The 20,549-nt window shown below is 67.3% G+C and overlaps 5 protein-coding genes across 7 annotated transcripts; 2 read left to right on the top strand and 3 right to left on the bottom strand.

Moving 5' to 3' along the window:
* Window positions 1–93: 93 nt before the first annotated feature.
* Window positions 94–5,729, top strand: SSH3 (slingshot protein phosphatase 3). 3 transcript variants are annotated; one of them, XM_041411483.1, is made up of 14 exons: window positions 94–505; window positions 1,414–1,451; window positions 1,573–1,738; window positions 2,106–2,224; window positions 2,288–2,359; window positions 2,448–2,513; window positions 2,881–3,072; window positions 3,194–3,287; window positions 3,369–3,497; window positions 3,574–3,620; window positions 3,701–3,847; window positions 4,097–4,297; window positions 4,534–4,806; window positions 4,886–5,729. In XM_041411483.1, exons 1-14 carry the CDS (start codon window positions 245–247, stop codon window positions 5,301–5,303), a joined length of 2,223 nt encoding a protein of 740 aa, XP_041267417.1. In that variant the 5' UTR covers window positions 94–244; the 3' UTR covers window positions 5,304–5,729. The 3 variants fall into 3 exon arrangements, with proteins under 3 accessions (XP_041267417.1, XP_041267425.1, XP_041267435.1); XM_041411491.1 differs by having other exon boundaries at window positions 4,545–4,806; window positions 4,886–5,284; XM_041411501.1 differs by lacking the exon at window positions 4,097–4,297 and having other exon boundaries at window positions 4,545–4,806; window positions 4,886–5,284.
* Window positions 5,730–6,578: 849 nt separating this feature from the next.
* On the bottom strand, window positions 6,579–7,910 carry POLD4 (DNA polymerase delta 4, accessory subunit). Its single transcript, XM_041411548.1, has 3 exons — window positions 7,499–7,910; window positions 7,308–7,419; window positions 6,579–7,153 (listed from the first exon to the last, which is right to left on the bottom strand). The coding sequence occupies exons 1-3, from the start codon at window positions 7,755–7,757 to the stop codon at window positions 7,129–7,131; spliced, it is 396 nt and encodes a 131-aa protein (XP_041267482.1). The 5' UTR covers window positions 7,758–7,910; the 3' UTR covers window positions 6,579–7,128.
* A 206-nt stretch (window positions 7,911–8,116) lies between these two features.
* LOC121339617 (glycine N-acyltransferase-like protein 3) lies at window positions 8,117–10,671 on the bottom strand. Its single transcript, XM_041411562.1, has 5 exons — window positions 10,594–10,671; window positions 10,120–10,227; window positions 9,905–10,025; window positions 9,170–9,290; window positions 8,117–9,098 (listed from the first exon to the last, which is right to left on the bottom strand). The coding sequence occupies exons 1-5, from the start codon at window positions 10,669–10,671 to the stop codon at window positions 8,678–8,680; spliced, it is 849 nt and encodes a 282-aa protein (XP_041267496.1). The 3' UTR covers window positions 8,117–8,677.
* LOC121339601 (glycine-N-acyltransferase-like protein 3) lies at window positions 10,305–12,875 on the top strand. The gene is made up of 5 exons (XM_041411536.1): window positions 10,305–11,142; window positions 11,562–11,669; window positions 11,764–11,890; window positions 11,969–12,086; window positions 12,473–12,875. Exons 1-5 carry the CDS (start codon window positions 11,065–11,067, stop codon window positions 12,873–12,875), a joined length of 834 nt encoding a protein of 277 aa, XP_041267470.1. The 5' UTR covers window positions 10,305–11,064.
* Window positions 12,876–13,020: 145 nt separating this feature from the next.
* On the bottom strand, window positions 13,021–20,549 carry CLCF1 (cardiotrophin like cytokine factor 1). Its single transcript, XM_041412128.1, has 3 exons — window positions 20,408–20,549; window positions 15,076–15,242; window positions 13,021–14,639 (listed from the first exon to the last, which is right to left on the bottom strand). The coding sequence occupies exons 1-3, from the start codon at window positions 20,433–20,435 to the stop codon at window positions 14,148–14,150; spliced, it is 687 nt and encodes a 228-aa protein (XP_041268062.1). The 5' UTR covers window positions 20,436–20,549; the 3' UTR covers window positions 13,021–14,147.

Genomic DNA, 20,549 nt, shown 5'->3' with positions numbered 1-20,549 from the left:
AAGGGGTTCTTTGGGGGTGAGCTGTGGGGGACACTTGGGGCATTCCCAGGGGCTGAAACCCGGGGTGTCCCCGGTGCCAGGGTCCCTCGGGGGGTCCACAGTTTCTGGGGATCCGGGGAACGCATCACGCGTTCCGGGCGCCTGGGGGAGTCCCGAGGGCCAGGAGCCCGTGGATGGTTCCCACTTTCGGAGGCCCTGGGGGTGTCTCAAGCGCTGGAGTGTCAACCCTGCCTTGTCCCCACCGATGTGGGGCCCGGGGGGCTCCGGGGCACCGGGGCGGTGCCGCTCTGCGGGAGGGCGCTCTGGGGGTCCCGGCTGCGGCGCTCCCGTGGCGGGGGGAGCCGTGCCGTGCCGGGACGTGCCGGGGCCGTGCCCGCTCCCGCTCCCGTTCCCGTTCCCGTCCGGGCGGGGCAGCGGCGGCGCTTCCTGGTGCGGGGGGGCGGCGCGGCGGGGCATGGCGCTGGTGACGGTGCGGCGGGCGGGGGGCTCCGCCGGGGGCCCCGCGGTGAGTGCGGCACCGGGGCGGGCGGGGACGGGGCATCCCGGCAGGGACGGCACGGGGGACGGGAGGGGGGTCCCGGAGCCCCGGCAGGTCCCGGTGCGGCGGCTCTCGGGGGAGTCCGGGCTATCCCGAGCCGCGGGGGCCCCGGTGCGGGGGCACGGGGTGGGCCCCGGATCTCCTGCGGGTCCCGGTGCCCTGGGGAAATGGGCCGCCCCGGGGATCCCGGTGTGGGGAGCGTGGGCTGCGCGGGGGTCTCCCGGTGCCCCGGGGGTTGCCGTGCTCCGGAAGGTCCCGGTGCGGAAGGTGCCGCCGTGCCGGGAGTGCCAGCGCGGGGGCCGAGGGGTGAAGGTTGCTCCGGTCGCTGCCGGTGCGGGGTCATCCCAGGCGCTTCCGATGGGACTTTCCTGGGAGTTTCCTGGGAGCGGAGTTGCCCTCAGCACGCGTTGGAGTTTCCTGTACTCCCGGCTGGGGTTTCCCCATAGCTAAGGGAGGACTATGGGGGTGTGGATGGGGGTGTTTGTCCCAGGCTGCTCCCACTCACTTTGCCACCTCTCCCAGTCCCTCCGCGGTCCCCGTGTCCCCTAGTGCCTCCCCCAGTGACCACTGGGCCTTCCTGGGTGTTCATCCCAGGCCCCCCCTTCCAGTGCTCTCACCCAGCCAGGGATGGGGGCACAGGGATGAGACACCCCCCCCCGCCATCCCGAGGGGGTTCCCCAGGGATCTATCTCCACAGTGGGACCCCCAAAGGGTCCCTACACCCCCGTGAGGCCCACGCTATTGCTGGGGGTGGGGGTGGGTTTAGGGGGTCACTGGACTGTGGTGTCCCTGCTGGTGGGGGGCTTGTGGGACCCCCGAGCCTGGTCCATTCCCTGGGGTCACATTTCCCCCAGGAAGTGCCTCCCAATTTGCAGGAGGAAGATGCTCCCAGACGTGGCCAACTGCAGCGACGGTGAGAGCGGGTTCCGAAACCCCGGCGTGAGGGACACTGGGGTGGGATGGGGACACGGTTCCCACCCTTTGGGGAGCACTCTGGGGGTGCCCTGGGTGCTCAGGGCCCTCCTGCCCCCCAGGCAGAGCTTCGTCATGGTCAAGGGGGCTGCACGGCTCCTGCCTGCCGAGGAGCCCCCCCCGGCCGAGCCCCCCCCGGCCGAGCCCCCCTGCCAGGCCCCGGGACAGCAGGAGCAGCACCTGCACCTCATGATGCAGCTGCTGCGCCCCCAGGACGCCATTCGGCTGGTAGGACATGGATCCACCCCTCCAGGAGCACTGGGATGGGGACAGGGAAAGAGATGGATAGGGTCAGGAGCGGGGACAGGATGGGGATGGGTTATGGATGGGGACAAGACGGGGAGAGGAAATGGACAGGATGAGACAGGATGGGCTGGGCTGGGGATGGGGATGAGATGGAATGAAGGTGGGGACAGTAACATCGAGGAAAGGTATGGGAATGCGATAAGGATGGGGACTGGATGGGATGGGATGGGGATAGGGATGGAATGGGAGGTGATGAGGAAGGGATGTGGCCCAGCCTGCTGCCGCTCCCCGGTCACCGGGAGCGTGGGGAAGGGGCAGAGCCCCGCTGCGATGCCCGCCTTTCCGGCAGGCGGTGCGGCTGGAGTCGGCGCGGCCGCGGCGGGTGCGGTACCTGCTGCTGGTGCGGCCGGAGGAGGCAGGAGCCGAGGCGGAGACGGCGCTGCTGGGAGTGGATTTCGCCCACGAGGGGTGAGCGGGGTGCGGGGGGTGCCCGGGGAGGCGTCGGCACCCCCTGACCTCTGCTCGCCCCAGGGCCACCCGCTGCACCCTGGGCATGGTGCTGCCCCTCTGGAGCGACACCCAGGTGTTCCTCGACGGCGACGGGTAAGGGTGGGACGGATTTTGGGACAGGGAGAGGCTTAGAGGGGTCGGGGTGCCCACCCCGACCCACGCGTGTCCCCCTGATGCCCAGGGGGTTCAGCGTGACGTCGGGGGGACAGACGCGCATCTTCAAGCCCATCTCTGTGCAGACCATGTGGTGAGCGAGGCCTGGGCGTGACCACGGCGGGCATGGGGACCACGCTGGGCACGGGGCTGTGGGTGGCACGGTGAGCACAAGGGGGGTGGGCACCACCTCGGGGACTGGGGACACAGACACTGCCAGGGGCACAGGGGATCTCAGCCGCACAGCAGACACGGGGGATGCGGCACTGCTGGGGACACAAGGGGTGCTGTCACCATCCTGGGCACAGGGGTGTGGGCACAGGGTATCACCACGGGCACAGTCACGGCGAAGGATCTGGGGAGGGTTTGGGTGGCACCCACACGCCGGGGGCAGCCAGGGAGGGGGACGCAGCCGTCGGGAGGGCGGTGGCAGCGCAGGGGTGGCAGGTGCTGTGCGGCAGGGCCGTGCTGCAGGAGCTGCACCGCGCCTGCGAGGACGCGGCCCGCGGCGGGCACATCCCCGGCGGCCCCGCGCTGGCCTGGGCCCGCGGCTACGCGGCGGCGCTGGGCTCGGAGCAGAGCTGCCTCAATGAGTGGCTGGCCATGGCCGACCTCGAGTCCGTGCGCCCCGCCTCGCCCACCACGCCCCTCCGGTAAGGTCCCCGCCACGCCCCTGCCACACCCCGCAGCCTGCTGGCCAATCGCTGCCGCGCCTGGCCGGGCGTGGCCGGGGTGGGGCAGGGGACGCCAGTGACGGGGCGGTGCCGGTGCCAGGCCGGCCGTGCCGGAGCTGTCGGAGCAGGCGGTGCGGGCGCTGCTGCGGGAGGTGATGGCCACCGCCGACCTGGAGAACGTCACGTCCAAGGAGGTGGGTGGCACCCGGGCGGCAGGGAGTCCTGGGGACGGGATGGGCTGGGCAGGGCCGTCCCTCACCCGGCGTGGCGCCCAGGTGCGGGAGGAGCTGGAGCGGCGCACGGGGCACAGCCTGGCCGAGCACAAGGATTTCATTGACAACGAGATGCTGCTGGTGCTGGCGCAGATGGATCGGCCTTCCCGTGTCTTCCCGCACCTCTTCCTGGTGGGCAGCGGCGCGGGCACGCTGGGCAGGGCGGGTGGCAGTGTCCCCTCCCCTCACCGCTGTCACCACCACGCAGGGCTCCGAGTGGAACGCAGCCAACCTGGAGGAGCTGCAGCAGAATAGGTGAGCACGGGGTGGCACCGTGGTGGGGCGGCATGGGGTCACCACGGGCCGCCCCTGGGGTGTCACTCGTGTCACCGCAGGGTCACCCACATCCTGAATGTGGCGCGGGAGATCGACAACTTCTTCCCGGCGCTGTTCACGTACATGAACGTGCGGGTGTACGACGAGGAGGCGGCCGAGCTCCTGCCCCACTGGAACGACACTTTCCTCTTCCTATCCCGCGTCCGGTCAGTGGGCACGGGGGTGACACCACGGGGGACACCGGGGCACAGGGGCTGCAGGTGGGGCAGGGTAGAGGGGGACATGGGGAGAGGTCTTGATGGCTGAGGTGCTGGGGCATGGGATCCTGGGGAGCAGTGGGGTGGGTGGGGATGTGGGGAGCTCTGGGGACACTGGGATGGCTGCAGGATGCTGGGAGCCCTGGGGACATGTCCCCGAGGGCCGCCGTGCCATGGTGCCAGCAGTGGGTGCCGCAGGGCGGCGGGAGGCCGGGCGCTGGTGCACTGCCGGATGGGGCTGAGCCGCTCGGCCGCCACGGTGCTGGCCTACGCCATGAAGGAGTTCGGGTGGCCCTTGGAGCGGGCGCTGCGGCACGTCCGGCACTGCCGGCCCGGCGTCCTGCCCAACCCCGGCTTCATGCGCCAGCTCGACTTCTACCAGGGCATCCTGAGCGCCAGGTGGGTGGGGACAGGGTGGGGACAGGTGGGCGGGGCCTGGAATAACCACACCCCCGTGGGGTAAGAGGGTGGGGCCTGTTGTGACCGCACCCCTTTGGGTGGGTGGGCGGGGCTTCAGTGGCCGTGCCCTTCATGGAAAGGTGTGGAAATTCTGTGGGGGAGGAGCCCATGGGAACCCCACCCTGCGCAGTGGGCGTGGCTCCCAGCAGGGGGCGTGGCCGGGTGCTGATTGACAGGTCTGTGGCAGCCGGCACAGCAGCCTGTGGGAGCCCCGGGCGGCCGAGCAGGCGCCGCAGCCCGAGGAGGACACCGCGAGGGACACGAGTGGCCTGTCCCCGCTGTCCTCCCCGCTGGCGTCCCCGCAGCCCTCCGAGGAGGAGGCAGCTGGTGCGGGGCTGCTGGGGGCCTCCCGGCGCCCCCGCATCTCCCTGTGCTCTGTCATGCGGAGCATCAGCCTGCTGGAGACCCCCGAGCCCCTCGAGGTGCTGGGGGAGCCCCTGGCCGGGGAGGTGAGCAGGGCTCAGGGCGGGACGGGGGTCCAGCTGTGGGGTGGCAGCGGCATGCGATGACCCCGCGGTCCCCCCTCAGGTGTTTGAGGCCACGGAGAAAGCAGAGGGTCCCTCCCCGAGGTCACGACCCTCGTCCCGCCCGCGCGGGGTGGTGCGCCAGGCCAGCCTGGATGGTGGCCCCGCCCCTTTTTGTGACCACGCCCACAGTGATTGCCACACCCAGGGCCACACCCATGCACCTGGCCAGGGCCACACGGGTGAACCCACGCCTTAATTTGGGGGGCAAGGGACAGCGGCTCTTCACTGCCATAGCAACAATTGGAGGGGCGTGGTCTAGGCATGGGGGCGTGGCTAGCGAGCCGGCACGCCCCGCCCACGCCCCGCCCGCACCCTGGGGCTGGGACGTGCCTCTGCCCCAGCCCCACGAGCACAAACACCGACACCGCTCCTGCACTGGCAATAAAGCGTGGAAATGGCAGCCCCTGGTGGCTTTGTGACCCTGAGCATCTGGAGGGTGGGCTGCTGCCAGTAGGGACCGGAGTGAACGCTCTGGGGACACCGAGCGGGCACAGGGACCCGGCGGCGCCATTTTGTGCGGCACGGGGAAACTACAACTCCCGGCGGCCTTTGCGCGATAAGAACAACATCGGGGTTGCCATGGCAACCGTCGCGGCCTAGACCTGGGCTGGAATCCGGGCTGGAATTGGTGCTGGAAACGGGACCGTGGCAGTCCCGAGGCCCAGCAGCGGAGGACTGAAGCACACAGAGAGCCTCTGTGGCCATGGTGGAGGGGAAAGCCAGGTGCTCCCTTGTGAGATGGTGTCAACCCCCTCCCACCATGGGCCCTTCATGTTGTGTCACCCCTGACCCGCAGGACACCTTCCACTAGCCCAGGTTGCTCCAGCTCCATCCAACCACGCCTTGGACACTGTCAGGGATGGGGCAGCCACAGCTTCTCTGTGCCATGGCCTCACCACCCTCACAGGGAGGAATTTCTTCCCAAAATCCCACCTAAACCCACCCTCCAAAGGGAAGGCAGTTCCTGGCTGGAAACTGCCCCTGAGGCTGCTGCTGTCCATCTCCTAGGGCTGTTCCTGTGCCTGGAGCCATCCCAGACACTTCCCCTTTCCTGGGATACCCACCAGGCTGGGACTGACCCTCTGCTAAGGAAGGAGCATGGGAATCTCCCTCCTTCTTCCCACCAGGAGGGCACAGCCCTGGATTGGCTGGGTGTAGGATGTATTTTTTGGGGGTCCACCTAAACACCTCCATCCTGTGGTCCGTCTCCAGCCCAGCAGAAGAATTATGTCCCCGTAGAAGATATCCAAGGGACTGCAGCTGCAACAGCAGGACCAGATCCAGCTGGATAATACGATCCAGAGGGTCGGGAGCCTGCAGTGCAAGCGGCATGGGAGTTGTGGGTGGCCTCCCACCCATCCCATCCCATCCCACCTTATCCCTTGCTGGCTCCAATGCTCCATAGCAGCCAGAACTCTACCTCCACACTAATTCATGAGTAGTAACCAGTACTCTGTGAGGGTGGCTAGAAAAATTTTAAAAGACTAATTAGCAGCATAAAAAAAAAAAACAATTTAGACTGCTAAAAATTAAAAGGCATCACTGCAAAGATAAAAAAACTATCTCTAAATATCCACCATATAAATATCCATATCCCCAAAATTAAAGCTAATAAAAAGCACCAAAACAATCAAATAACTAAATATATTCTGGTGGGTGCAGTAGCATTTAATCAACGCTAGACCCACCACAGATAGAAACAATTAATTTTATTGATGAAACAACAAAAAGAGCTGGTTAATTAAGTCATCGATAACCTGAATAATTAACACATCCTGTTATTTATGATTCTGCAGAGAGGAAGGGTGCTAATTAGGGCTACTAAACATATGCATCCCACAGGACACTGTCCCTCTTCCCACCCCACTGCAGGACATCCCCACCATCCACAGCCAGCTGCTCCCCACCCTGAGCTCACTTTTCACCTGAGTTTATACCTCATTCTTCGTTTTTTCACTCCATTCCTGAGGAAAAAATATCCCACCTCCCTTTCTCTGCCCAAGAACACGTTTTTCTGCCTGGGTCCCAGCTGGGTGGCTTTAAACTGCGTGACGGACACCCGACCTGGCTTTTCTGGGGGAATGCAACTCCCTGCCCTCCCCCTGCACCCCAAGGACTTCACCCCACCCCGGACAGCACACGGCACCCCTTCCTTCGCTCACACCAGCTTTAATCCACCCGGCGCCCCTGGAACAGGGTCTGGAGGTGTCGGGAATGCTTCCCCCACTCCCTCGGCGCGGCGGCTCACAGCTCGTACTCGTGCCACAGGCTGCGGGGACACAACGGGGTCAGCGGGAAGGGCGGGGGCACCGGGAGAGCATTCCCTGTGCCCCCAACCACCCTGCCACCCCATCCCATCCCATCCCACCCCATCCCATGCCATCCCATATCCCATCCCATCCCATATCCCATGCCGTCCCCACCTGTAGGTGACATCGGGGTTGTCCCGGTGCTCCAGGAGGGCCTCACGGATGGGGCCGGGGGGGCTCAGCCCCAACTCTTGTGCCCGCTCCCAGCGCTGCAGGCGGGTGATCCCTGCGGGATACCGGGGGCTCAGCGGGGCCGGCGGGAGCCCGGGGCCCCCGGGACAACCGGGACAACCGGGGGTTCTCACCGGTGCAGGGTCCGTATTCCCAGGAGAGGTCGAAGCGCCGCAACATCTCCATGAGCGCCGGGTCCGCGGGGGGCTGCGAGGGGGCGCGGGGACAGTCCCGCACCTTCAGCTGCACCTTGTCCTGGTCCTGGTCCTGGTCCTGGTCCTTGTCCCTCCTGCCCTTGAGCCTGCCCGGGGGCCGCCCCGGGCCCCGCCGCCGCCGCCGCCGCGGGAAGGAGTCGGTGATGCGCCGGGGCTGCTCCATGGCCCTGCGCGACATGGAGCTGGCACGGCCCCGCCGCTACCGGGAACCGGGCGGGCCCCGCCGCTACCGGGAACCGGCGGACGGACCCGCCCCTGCCCACGGCCGGGCGGAAGCGGCGGGGCCGGGCTGGGGAGCCGGCCATGGGCAGCTCCGGCCGCCGCCACCTTCGGCCACCGCCACCCTCGCGGTGGTCCCGGTCCCCCGCCGCCCTCGGCACCCCCCGGCTGTGCCCGGGAGCTGTCACCTTCCCGTGTTGTCCCTGCCAGAAGCCGCACTGTCACCCCGCGGCAGTTCCTGTCACCGCGAGGGCACTGTCACCTCCATCCCAGTGTTCCTTGTTCCCCTGGCACTGTCACCCGTGTCAGTGACTGTCACCCCAGGCACTGCCATCCCCCAGTTGTGCCCACTACCCTCTGGCATTGTCACGCCTGTGACTGTCCCCATCACCTCAGGCACTGTCACCCTGCCAGCCTGGACACTGTCACCCCCATCCCAGCACTCCCCACCACCCCAGACACTGTCACTCCCTTCTCTGTCCCCATCAGCCCCCCAAACCACGACTCACGCTGTGACACTGTCACCGTCTGCCCTGTCCCACTCTGTCCTGTGTGTCACTGTCTGTCCCCCCGGTGCCTGCCTGTCCCACCCCCAGCTGTGCTGACAGCGCCCTGGTTCAGGGGGCAACACTGCAGGTGCCACCAGTGCAAATTTGCCTGAGGCTTTCAGCCCTCCCTTGGGGAACTGAGAATAACCGAGGCGCGTGCCCTGGAACGGGGTGACTCCCAGGGGACCCCGCTGTGTGCCTCAGCGGTGACACGTGAGCCACCAAGCTGTGTCACCGCTGTAACGGTCACTGCTGGGGGGACACAAAACCCCACAGCAGCCATCAGAGACTCCACACCGCTGTTTAATTTGAGAGAGGGGACAGCAGGGCCTCAGGGCCCGTCCCTGTGCAGGCCGGGATTGTGCAGGATGTAGCGGCAGACCCCGGGCAGGCGCCGGTTGCCCAGCATCTCCTGCAGCTGCTGCATGGGCCGGTTCCCCAGCGCCGTGTGCCCGAAGGTGGGGAACCCGCGGGCGTGTGCCCGCTGCGCCGCCACCGTCAGTGCCACCTGCATGTGCCCCCGCCGCCGGTGCTCGGGCAGGGTGTAGCTGTGCGTGCCCGTCCCGAAGTGATCCGTCAGCACCCAGGCGACGGGCTGCCCGCTGCCGTCCTGCAGGCAGACTTGCGGGAAGCGCCCCAAAATCTCAGCCAGGAAGCGCCGGCTGCGGGCGTTCCCCCCGTAGGGCCACGTGTCGTTGAGCAGGTCCACGTGCGAGGGGCTCAGGGAGCCCACGTGCACCCCGGGGGCTGGCCTGGGCGAGGCAGGGGTCAGTGGGGGGCTCGGGGGTGTCCCCGTGTGGGGACAAGGGTGGGGGGCTCTCACCGGGGCTCTGGCATGGTGCTGGGGTCAGGGTGCCAGTAGGAGTAGTACTCGACAATGTCCAGCTCCACACCCTTCTTCCTTGCCAGGTCCTGGGACACTGTGGCCAGCCCATCCTGTAGCCCTGGGGATGAGGATGTCAGGGGGTCCTGCTCCCCCTGTACCCCATCATCCCTGTCCCCAGCCCCCCTGTATGACCCCAGTGTTCTCCTCAGTGTCCCCAGGGGCTGCCTGCAGCCCCAGCCTCTATTCCCAGCACCCAAATCCCTGCTTCCAGTATGTCCAGTACCCCAGTCCTGCTCCTGTCATCCCCAAGTCCAACCCCAGTACTCCCAGTGTCCCCAAGGACCCACAAATCCAGCTGCAATGCTTCCCAGTGCCCCCAGCATCCCCGAGTCCAACCCCAGTATCCCCCAGGACCCTGCTTCCAGGGTACCCAGCAGTGCAATTCCCTGCTGCTCCCCAGCACCCCCAAATCCCACCCCAACACTTCCCACTGGTATCACCCATCAAACCCCACACCAGCACACCAAATCAGTGTGTCATTTGGTGATCAGCACTTCCAGTGCTCCCCAACACTCAGCACCCGTTCCCAGCGTCCCCCAGCACCCCCAATTCCCTCCACCAGTTCCTCCCTGCTTCCAACAGCTCTCCCCGGTGTCCCACAGTCCCAGTGCCGCCCAGAGCATGCCCAGTCCCTCCCCAGGGCCCCCCAGGTCCCTGGTGTCCCCAGGCCACCGATGAGGGTGAAGGCAGCGTCCCAGCGCAGGCAGCCGGGTGTCTCCAGCAGCGCCCGGTACGCCCCCAGGTCCCGGTAGAACGCCGCCTGCGTGTTCCAGTATCCATCGTTCGCTGGCACCTGGGGGCACCCACGGCTGCTCTGAGCACACCTGGCACGTGCCAGGGTGCCGTGTCACCCCCCTCCTGCAGTGCCCCGTGTCCCCATTGGCCACCTCTCCACTGGGCCGGGCCAGCACGGCGCCAAATTCGGGCCACTTGTCCACCAGCACCTCAAACTGGCCAGGGTTGCCCCGGTTGATGTTCAGCACTGCCCCGAAGACCTGGGGGAAAAGGGGGTCAGCAATGAGGGACAAGGAGGGGACAGATGGGGGTCAGGAGTGGGAGCAGATATGGGGTCAGAGCTGAGGGGAGGGGGGCAGGTGTGGGGAACAGATTAGCAGAAAGGGTCCTTAATGACACGAGGGTCCCCATCACCAGCAGGGCAAAGGGCAGGGGTGGTATTGGGGTCTCCCTCACAGCAAGGGGGATATTGGGATCCCCATCACAGCAACAGATGAGTGACACTGGTGTCCCAGTCATGGGACAGTGCAGGGGTGATAGCAGGGTCCCTGCAACTGGCAGGGTAGGGGTAGCACTGGGGTCCCTATCGTGGCACAGGACAGGGGTGACAGTGGGGTCCCCATCACCGGCAGGGCGATGGGCAGGCTCTTCCTCAGGATCCCCTCCAGGTGCTGCAGATGGGCTGAGCACGTCAGGATCTTCATTGTCCTGCTGAGAGACCCTCAGTAACAGGGGGACAGGGCCACCAGGCATGGCCCCTGTCCCTGTCCTCATCCCTTTCCCCACGGTCCCCATCTCCTCCAGCACTCACCCTGCAACAGTCCTGAGTCTGTGGGTTCTGGGGGGCTGTGGACTGGGAGTCTGGAGAATGTGTGGCACTCGGTGACAATGGTTACCACCAGCTGTCACGGGCCAGTGAGTGCCCCCTGCCTTGGGGGGCAGTGGGCAGGGTCCATCCTGCTGAACACTGGGCACCAGGCCAGCCCTGTGGCCACCTGAGGACGGGTGCTCGGCTGGGACACTCTGGGACATCGCCCCAGTGCCACCAGCTCCCCACGGATCCTCGGTGTCACCACCTGCCCCACGGTCACGAAGCCATGCTGATCCTGAGGTGCCCAGCCCAGCTGCAGCTCCTGGAGGAGACCCTGCGGAAGAGCCTGCCCACCACCCTGCCGGTGACAGCCACCCTGAGGATCCCTCTGTCCCCTCTGCCCTGTCCTGCTGGTGACAGAGTCCCTGGGGACCCCTCTGTCCCTCCCTCCCTCCCTCTCTGCTGGTGGTGAGGATCTTGGGGACTCCTTTGTCCCCTCACCCTTGTCCTGTCAGTGCTGCTGGTTCCCAAGACCCCCTTGTCCCTGTCCCTGCCCCTTGTCCCCTGATGCCTCTCCCCTGCCTTGCCTGTGACCCCTCCACCTCCCCACCTGCCCTGCTGGTGACAAGGACCCCTCTGTCCCCTCTCCCCTGCCCTGCTGCAGACAGAGACCCTGGGGACTATTGCTCCCCCTCCCCTGCTGGTGAGGGGACCGGAGGGACTCTGGGCACCCCTTCGTCCCCTCTGCCCTGTCCTACAGGTGACAATGACCTTGTCGTGCAGGTCTTGGGGACTGTGATGACAGTGGCCAGGGGAAACCCGGCCTCCCACGAGGTGCTGGTGGACTCCTGGCCCAATTTCGGCATTGTCCTGACCCGCCTGTGCCCAGAGGTGCCGCCCCAGCTGCCCCTGCCCTGGCAGCAGCACCCCACACCCCAAGGACCTGGGAATTGGGGTGCCACCCTCAGCTCCATGTCCCTCCCAGGACCACAGGGACCCCAGGGACTACTACACCAACCAGCTGTCTGTGTTCTACCGGGACAAGGGAGCCCTGCAGGCACTGCTGGAGGGCACCGAGGCGGTGACCCGGGAAAGAGCCTTCCAGATGCTGGGTAAGGATGGCACTGGGGGGACACAGGGCGCCTCTACCCTCCATCTGGGTCCCTTGTCTGGCTGACAGGGTGTCCCAGGGATGCAGGATGGGCTGGATGAGGCCGTGCAGGAGGTGGCCAGTGCCAGGGGACTGAAGGTGGAGACGATCCGGTACCGGGCGCTGATGAGCCCCGAGCCCCCCCAGCCACGCAGGCAGTGAGTGAGGGGCACTGGGGGGACATGGGACACTGGGGGCACATGGGCACTGAGGGACCAGTCACATCCTGGGCGGCACACGGAGACCTGTCACATTTCTTTGTAGCACTGGGGGGTTGTAGTCACCTCCCTTGGTGGCACAGGAGTCCCCAGGCACATACATCCCTGAGAGGCACAGGGTAACATGAGTGGGTTCACTGAGCACACCCTTGGGTGGCACAGGGGTCCCTGAGCACTTGCCTGAGTGGCACAGGGATCACTGGGTGGCATGAGTGGGTTCACTGAGCACACCCCTGGGTGGCACAGGGGTTCCCAATCCCATCCCATCTGCTATCCCAGCTGGTACCAGGGTTCAGCGTTCCCCACTCTGCCACGCCCTGTTGCAGGATGCCCTCGGGCCTGCGCCTGGCACCCGTGTCCCCATCCCACGTCCCTCTGCTCAACGCCACGTGGGCCCTGGGGGGCAATGCCCGCAGCCGGGCGTTCCTGCTGGGGCTGGTGCGGACGCTGCCCTCCGCCTGCCTGCTGGACCGGCGCGGCCGCCCGGTGTCCTGGAGCCTGCTGGACGGGCAGGGCTGCCTGCGCCACGGCTACACGGTGCCCGCCTGGCGCGGGCACGGCCTCACCGGGCTGCCGCTGGCCGAGCTGGGCCGGCAGCTGCACGCCCGCGGCTTCCCCATCTACTGCGCCGTGCTGCCCCAAAACGCGGCCTCGCTGCACGCCCTGCAAGCCGTCGGCTTCGTGCCCCAGCCCGGAACATTCTGCATGATCCTGGGCACCCCAAAGTAGTGCCCGGGGAGGAGTGCCAAGGTGGGGGGTGCCTGTCCTCCCCCTGGGCCCAGGGCGGCCTGGATCCCCACCCTGTGAGAGAGCGGAACACCGCAGCTCCCACACTGAGCTCGGCTTGGAACCGTTCACTCTGATCCCTGCTGATGGCACTGATGGGAACATCCCAAATTCCTCCCGGTCCCCACCGGGCTGCGGCACGGGCGGGGCAGGGGGCTGGAGAAAGGCTTTTATTCGTTCATACAAGAATAGATCTTCTGCAATAAATACCCCAATAAATAAACATCTCCAATAAATAAACACTCATAGACGCACCGGGACAGCGGCCGCGCCCCGTGGCCTCGCCCCAACATCGATGGGCACCCATGGGGGAGGCGGGGCTTGGGGAGGGGGCGGGGCCTGATGCAGGGAGGAGGCGGGGCTTGCTACACAGGCGAGTGGGCGGGGTTTATTGCCGTCTGGGGCGGAGCCTATTGCTCCGGGGGCGGGGCTTGCTGCTGGCTGGGGCGGGGCTTATTCCTATGCTCAGAGGGCGTTGGTCCTTTTTGGGATGGGCCACTGGAGATTTTAGGGATGGGGACAGGCACCTTGGGGGTTGGGAACACCATGGAGGGGCGCTTAGGAGTCAGGACACCTGTCCCTTAAGATACAGTATAGTGACAGAGGAGCTGTGGGGTGACTGTGGTGGCACTTTGGGGTGAGGAACTCCACCCCTTAAGGCACAGCTGGGTGATGATAAGGATGGGGTGTGGTTTTGGCAGCACTCCGGGGTTAGGAGACACAGTTTTGAAGGGACACTGGTGGCAAAGAGAGGACATGGAGTGGCTTTGGTGACACTTGGGGTCAGGAGACGCATCCCTTACAGCAGAGTGTGGTGACAGAGGGGACGTGAGGTGGCTGTGGTAGGTGGCACCTGGGATCAGGAGCCCCTCACTTAAGGCACAGTGATGAAAGTGGGATTGTGAGGTGGCTGTGGTGGCACTTGGGAGTCAGGAACCCTATTTCTTGAAGTACACTGGTGGGGGACAGGGAACACGGGGTGGCCGTGGTGGCACTCGGGGTCAGGAGCCCTGTTCCTTAAGGCACAGTGTGATGATGACGGAGGGGCTGCAGGGTGGCCGTGGTGACACGTGATGTCAGGAGCCCCATCCTTCAAGGCACTGCCAGGTGATGATGAGGTTGTGGGGTGGTTTGGGGGTCAGGAGCCCCATTTCTCAAGGCACGCTGCTGGTGGAAGAGAGGACCTGCGTGGCCGTGGTGGCACCCAGCAGGTGCTCAGAACCCCCTCGCCTCCAGCCGCAGGGTGACCACGGCGGGCGGCACCTTCTTCTTGAGGCGGTTGAAGTCCTTGGCCGAGCGCCAGAGCCAGGTCTGCAGCTCCTTCAGCAGCCAGAAATCATCCATCTTCTTCAGGAAGTCATTGGGGGCCGCGGGCGCGCCGGGGGGCGCGGGGGGCCCGGCGGGGCCGGCGGGCAGCGGGTATCCCAGCGAGGACATGACGCCGCCGATGCTGAGCACCAGCCCCTGGAGGCTGGCGCAGAAGTGGGCGAGGCGGTGGCGCAGCTCGGCCGTGCCCACCTGCCCGTCCAGCACGCGCAGGTAGCAGAGCAGCCGGCTGTAGGCCCGGTAGTTGGCGGCCAGGCGCGCGTTGTCCGTCAGGCCCCGCCACAGGTCCAGGTCCACGGTGGCGCTGGGCACCCGCTCGGCGCGAGCCAGCCGCGGGGGGTTGAAGTCGGGCTCATTGAAGGGGGGGCCCAGGTAGTTCAGCTGGAAGGGAACGGGGGTGCCAGGGGTCAGGTCTCAGTGTCCACCCTGTCCCCAGCCTCCGCGTCCCCCACGCCCCCCGGTTCGGACACGTCCCGCTCATCCCAGCTCTCCCTTCTCTTGTCGCATCCCCCCCTCGGGCTCTGCCCGGGCCGGACATTCCAGCGCAGCCCGGGCAGTGCCACCGTCACGGCTTGGCACCGAACGTGCCGGCACCGCCGAGGGCACGTCAGGGCAGGGACGGGGAACCTCCGGGTGAGTCGGCGACGCCGGCGGGGAGGGAGAGGCGGATGCCCGCGCCCATGACGGAATCACGGGCCGAGGGGAGGGTGCCCGGGAGCCGCCCTGCGCCCGGGGGCGATGAGGCATTTCCGTGACCTCCGGCGTGGGAGCGGCTGGGCACGGGGTGGATGTCCCGGGGGGTGCGTCGGGGACTCACGTAGGTGCCGGCGAGGGTGCGGAGCTGGTGCTCCAGGTAGCGGGTCAGGTCGTACGTCTGCTGGATGGACTGGCCGGCGCCCAGCTCCTCGGAGCAGTTCAGCGCCGGCAGCGCCGGCAGGTTGCAAAGCGCGGCGCACAGGAAGGTGAAGATCCCCCAAGAGTCACCTGTGGGGGACACACAGCGCCTCAGGGGGGGTGACAGGGACACTCCGTCTCCGTGTGTGCGGCGCTGAGCCTGCAGACTATCCCTGAGTCACCCGTCTGAGCGCGGGGAAAGTGAGGCACGGAGGTGGGGAGGGTGGGGTCCCCCTCACCTCAGCACTCCCCCGGGAGCAGCAGGGATCCCCCACCTCAGCGCGCTGACCCCCCGGCTCCCCTCGGAGCGCTCCCGCCCGCGGCTGCACCAACAATCCTTTATATGGTCTGGAGCAGCGCGCCCGCGGCATTCCCGCCGGGACACACGCCTGGGATATATTTGGGCACCGTCAACGCCGCAGCGGCCCGGGCACCCAGCGGGGACCCCCGCCACCGGGAATATGCGGGGGGGAAGCGGCTCCGAGGAGCGGCCGGGGCGCGGGGTGACCTTTGCGGAGCCACCGGAAAGCGGCGGCGGGGTCCCCGTCATCATCCCGGCCTGACGTCAGGGCGGCCCGGGAGCGCGGCCCCGCCGGCCGGCGGCTCCGCAAAGGTCACGGCCCGCGGCCAGGACACTCCGGCCAGCTGGCACCCCCGGCTCGCCACAGCCGGCCTTCCCGGCAGCGCCTCCCGGGAAAGACCGGCCGCTGGCACGGCTCGGCACGGCGGGGCTCCTGCTGCGGGCAGCCCCCCGCGCCCCCGCGCGTCACCGCTCCCCGTCACCGGCCGCCCGTGACGCACGACGGTCCTCGGGGACACCCCGGCTCCGGCCACAAGGGCCTCCCCGCCGCGGGTGTCCTGCAAACTGCAAGCCTCGCTGTGGGGGTGCAAGTGCCCTGTGGGTGTGCAGGACACCGTCACACCTGGGATACACCCCGGAGGTGTGCAGGACACTTGTGACACCGCTGGGATACGTCCAGGGAACACCTGGGATGCACCTTGTGTGTGAGCATCACACAGGAGTGTGGGGAACACCGCACTTTCCAGGCGTGTGACACCGTGCACGTGTGACACCGTGCACACGTGTGATGCACCACACGCATGAGACACCATCCAGGTGTGTCACCTACCACACGGGCACATGGCACGTGTGGCACTCACAGGACATGCCAGGCAAGTGTGCAACGTGCCGTGCACATTCCCCATCGGGGGGGACACTCCGTTACATGCCACCCACGTGTGACACGCCGTGCACACACCACACCACGCTGTGACACCCCGTGCGACGCCCCCGTGTCCCCCGTGCGTGGCAGCCCTGGCCGGCCCCGGCTCGCCCGGTGCCCCGCGGTGGGCACGTGCCGCCGCTTGCCCGCGTTCCGGTGCGTTCCGGCGCGGAGCGTGCGGCCGGCCCCGCGTGCGTGCGAGCGTGGGCCGGGGGGGGCCGGCGGGGGGGCCGCGGTGACTCACTGCACACACAACCCCCCCTCCCGGTGTTTGCTTTGGCCGGACCCTCGCCCGCCGCCGGCTCCGGTTTCCAGGCGGGATTTACACCCGCCCCGGCCTGGCCGGTGCCAAACCAAACACAGCCGGGGAGCGGGATGAGGGGGGATGGCAGGGATGGGAGATTGGGATGGAGCCACGGTGGATCCTGGGCAGGTGGCCCGGACACGAGGATGAGGATGATGGAGGAAGGGGATGGAGGTGGGTGTCTGCGGGATGGGAATGGTGGGATGCACAGAATGGATGGCGCTGGGCAGTAGTGACCACGACACAGTGACAATGGTGACCCTGGCACAGCAGTGACAGTGACTGGGGCAGAGCACCGATGGTAACCGTGACACACATGACACAGCAGTGACAGTGACTGAGGCACAGCAAAGACAGTGGCCATGACACAGCAGTGACAGTGACACTGCACAGTAATGAGGGTGCCCGTGACACAGCAGTGACAGTGACTGGGGCACAGCAGAGACAGTGGCCATGACACAGCAGTGACCGAGACCGTGGCACAGTAGTCATGACGACAGTGGCACAGCAGTGACTGTGACTATGGCACAGCAGTGACAATGGCCCAGCCACAGCGGGTGCCCCCGCTGTCCCCTGCCCACCCCTGTCCCAGCGGCTGGCGCCGGGCACCCACCGGCACAGACAGTGGAGGAGGGAGGCTCCAGCCGGCACAGCTGGATCCCGGTGACGTCGGAGAGGAAGAGCCCGAGGGTTTCAAAACCGGCCCTGGAGCTCGGCCAGGATGCTCCCAGCCCACGTAAGCAGCTCATGGCGTGCCTGCCCGGGGTCACCCGCTGGGCCCTGGGGACACCCGAGGAGCCGGGGTGACGGGGGGCCACGGGAGCGGGCACCCCCTGCTCTGCTGGCAGCTCCTTGGGGCACCCACGCCGGACACACCGGTGGTGCCACGGACACCCAACGCACACGTGGCAGCGGGGACGTGGCTCACCCACCTTTGGGGTGACACCCGGGACCCTTGGCCTGCCACCCGCCCGGCAGTGCAGGCGGCAGTGCTGGCCAGACCTCCCGGCCAGCGGCCGAGGCAGGAATTCGGCCACGGAGACGGTGAGCTGTTCCCTGGGCATGCTGTGGGCAGAGCCGCCGAGGGCTGAGCGACCGCAGCCCGCCCGGAGCCGCTTTCCCGAAACCCTGGTGGCGGGGGCGGCAGCCGGGAAGGGGAGACCCCCTGGCCCCGGAGCCCCCGGCAGAGGACGGAGCCGAGCCGGCCCCCGACGCCGCGGCGGGAGCTGCCCTATCTGATGGGCCGGCGTCCAGCGGCGAGCAGAGCCCCATCCCACCCCGCAGCCCCATTCCTGGGGCCAGCACGGGAGGTCTCGCGGTGGCCAGGCATGACTGTGGCACAGAGGACAAAGCAGCCCTGTCCCCACTACCCCAGCCACTGTCCTGGCCTCCAAGTGGCACCACTTAACCCTCCGCAGGGCGTTTCTGAGCCCAGCGTGGCCGCCAGCTCCGAGGGGCTTGGAGTGGATGACACTCAAGGGCTCACGACAGACGCCTCCGTGTCCCCACGCTGCTGGCATTTAACCCCGCCGTGTCTGGGGAGGTGACACCACAGCACAGCAGCGTCCCTGTGGAGCCAAGCACGGTGGGGACACGAGGATGCTCACGTTCCACACCCAGATAGCACAGACACAGCATTCCCTGAGTTCCAACAGGAAGAACACGTGTGCCCTTGTTCCTCAACAGCACCCGCGGCCACCACAGTGGGGTCCCCGTCCCATCCATCCCATGCTACCTCACTCCATCCCATCCACCCCATCCCATCTCATCCCATCCATCCCATGGCGAAGCCGCCGTGCCAGGAGCGGGCGGTGGCGCGGGGGGCACACGGCCCCGCGTCCCCCCCGGTCCGGGCCGTGCCTGCGCTCGCGGCGCTGAGTGTTTACATCCTGTCTCCTCCGTGTGTTTATAAATGCAGCCGCGCACGGGAGACTCCAGCGAGGCCGTAATTAGCTGGGCCTGGATTTCCCATCCAGCTCCGGCTCCAGCCAGCGGCACGATGGAAACACCCCCGCCGGCGAGGGGAGCGCAGGCCCCTAATCCCAACCAGACCCCGCTGCCCCACACGCACGCCCAGCACCGGGAGCCTCGCGAGGCACCTCGATCCCTTCCCGCCGCTCCTGGCGCAGGTCACGGAGCCGCAGAGCCCAGCAGCCCCCCCAGCAGCGTGCTGGGGGCTCAGGGGCACAGAGCCAGGCTGGCCGCTCTCCAGCGGGGCAGGGGACCCCCGGTGCCAGCCCACGTGGCAGCGCAGAGCCGTGGTGACACGCCCCGGCACCTCCGGACCCGCCGCCGCCGCTGGCATCGCCTGCCACGGGGACACTGCCCGGCTGGGTCAGCGTGGGACCAGCAGTCCTGGTGGGCACAGCCGTGCCCTGATGTCCCCACAGCACCCTGGCGAAGCCTGGGACGCGTCTGTCACCCACAGGCCACGTGCCACACGCGGCCACAACACTGCCGGGCCAGCTGCTTCCCAGATATCCCAGATATCCCGTCCAGGAGTGCATCCCCACCAGCCTGCCGCCACGCTGGGACGGCGGTGCCGGCACGGTGGTGCTGCAGCCCCGGGGGGTGCGGGGGGATGATTTACGGGGCTCGGTGCCACTTAGCAGGGCATAAATCTCCCCCCAGCGCGGCCCTGTAAGCAGAGCCCTCCGCATTTCCCCGCGGAGCCTGCGCCTAATGCAGCCCAGATGTGCGGCCGCCACCGTGCCCTCGGCCGCCTGCTAAATAGGCACGGGGACACCGGGGATGCCGAGAGCCCCCGAGCCCTGCCGGGGACGCATCCACGGCTGGGGATGCCCCAAAAGGGGAACGGGGTGGTGGCGGCCGAGCTCCAGCGCCGCGGCTCCTCCTCGGCGTCCCGCTCCCCGCCCGTCCCCGCAGGCCTCGGCACCGGCCGTGCCACCGGCTCGGCCACGTCCGCCGGGCCCGGCGGCAGCGGGAAGGGGGAGAGGAAGGGGCGATGGAGCCGCCGGGGATCCCGGCCTCGCTTTTCCGGTTCCCCGGCGCTCGCCCCGCCGTGCCCGTCCTGCGTCACGCCGGCACCGCGGGAGCCGGAGCCCAACCCGGCGCCCGCCTCGTGCTGCCCCGGCCCCGGTGCCGCCGCCCGGGACCCCGGGGAGCCTGGAGGCGCCCACACTTTGACCTTTTAAGGGTGTTTTCCAGCATTTTCCGGGCGAGGAGCCCCCGGTGCCGGTGTGCCGCCAGGCCGGCCGGCCCGCGGCAGCCCCGGGGGTGCCGGTGGCCGCCGGGGCCGAGGGAACAAAGCCGTCCCCTCCCCAGCACCCCAAAATCCCGCTGCTGTGTCCCGCAGGAACGTCGCCTGCTCCAGCGGCGGCGTTCTGTGTCAAGCCCCGAAATCCAGCCCCGGGCAGGAAAACTAACTCTTCCTGCCCCCCATAAATCCCACCGACTTTCCTTTTCCTCCCCTCCGTCGGTCCCGGGGTTTAATTCTCCGTGCTCAGCGGCGGTTCCCTCCCTGGTAATCACAAACATGCATGGAAAAGAGGGAACGAGAGAAAGGGGGAAAAAAAAAAAAAAAAAAAGAACAACAACCCAACCTAGAGAGGGGAAAGTCTTAAATCAATCCCAAAGCCAGACAGACGTTTTAATCACATCAAATTAAAATCAGCAGTCGGTTTGGAAAGGGGAAAAAAAACTCCCGGCAGATGCAGGCAGGGGAGTTGGGGCAGCCCCCCGCCCCGCACCCAGCGCCGCGGGCTTACCTGAGAGCTCCCCGGTTACATTTAGCATAGTCGGGGTGCTGGGGGATTTTGGGGGGCTCGGCTCTTGCTCGGCTCCCCGAGCCCGCCCGCTCGCCTCTGCCCTGGCTCGCTGCTTCGCTCGCGCTCAGGGTTGGGTGGTGGT

The sequence above is a fragment of the Onychostruthus taczanowskii genome, unplaced genomic scaffold (assembly GCF_017590055.1).
Source record: "Onychostruthus taczanowskii isolate IOZ18803 unplaced genomic scaffold, ASM1759005v1 scaffold101, whole genome shotgun sequence".
Classification (NCBI taxonomy): domain Eukaryota; kingdom Metazoa; phylum Chordata; class Aves; order Passeriformes; family Passeridae; genus Onychostruthus; species Onychostruthus taczanowskii.
Note: the sequence above shows the minus strand (reverse complement) of the source record. Positions and strands in the feature narration are given on the sequence as shown.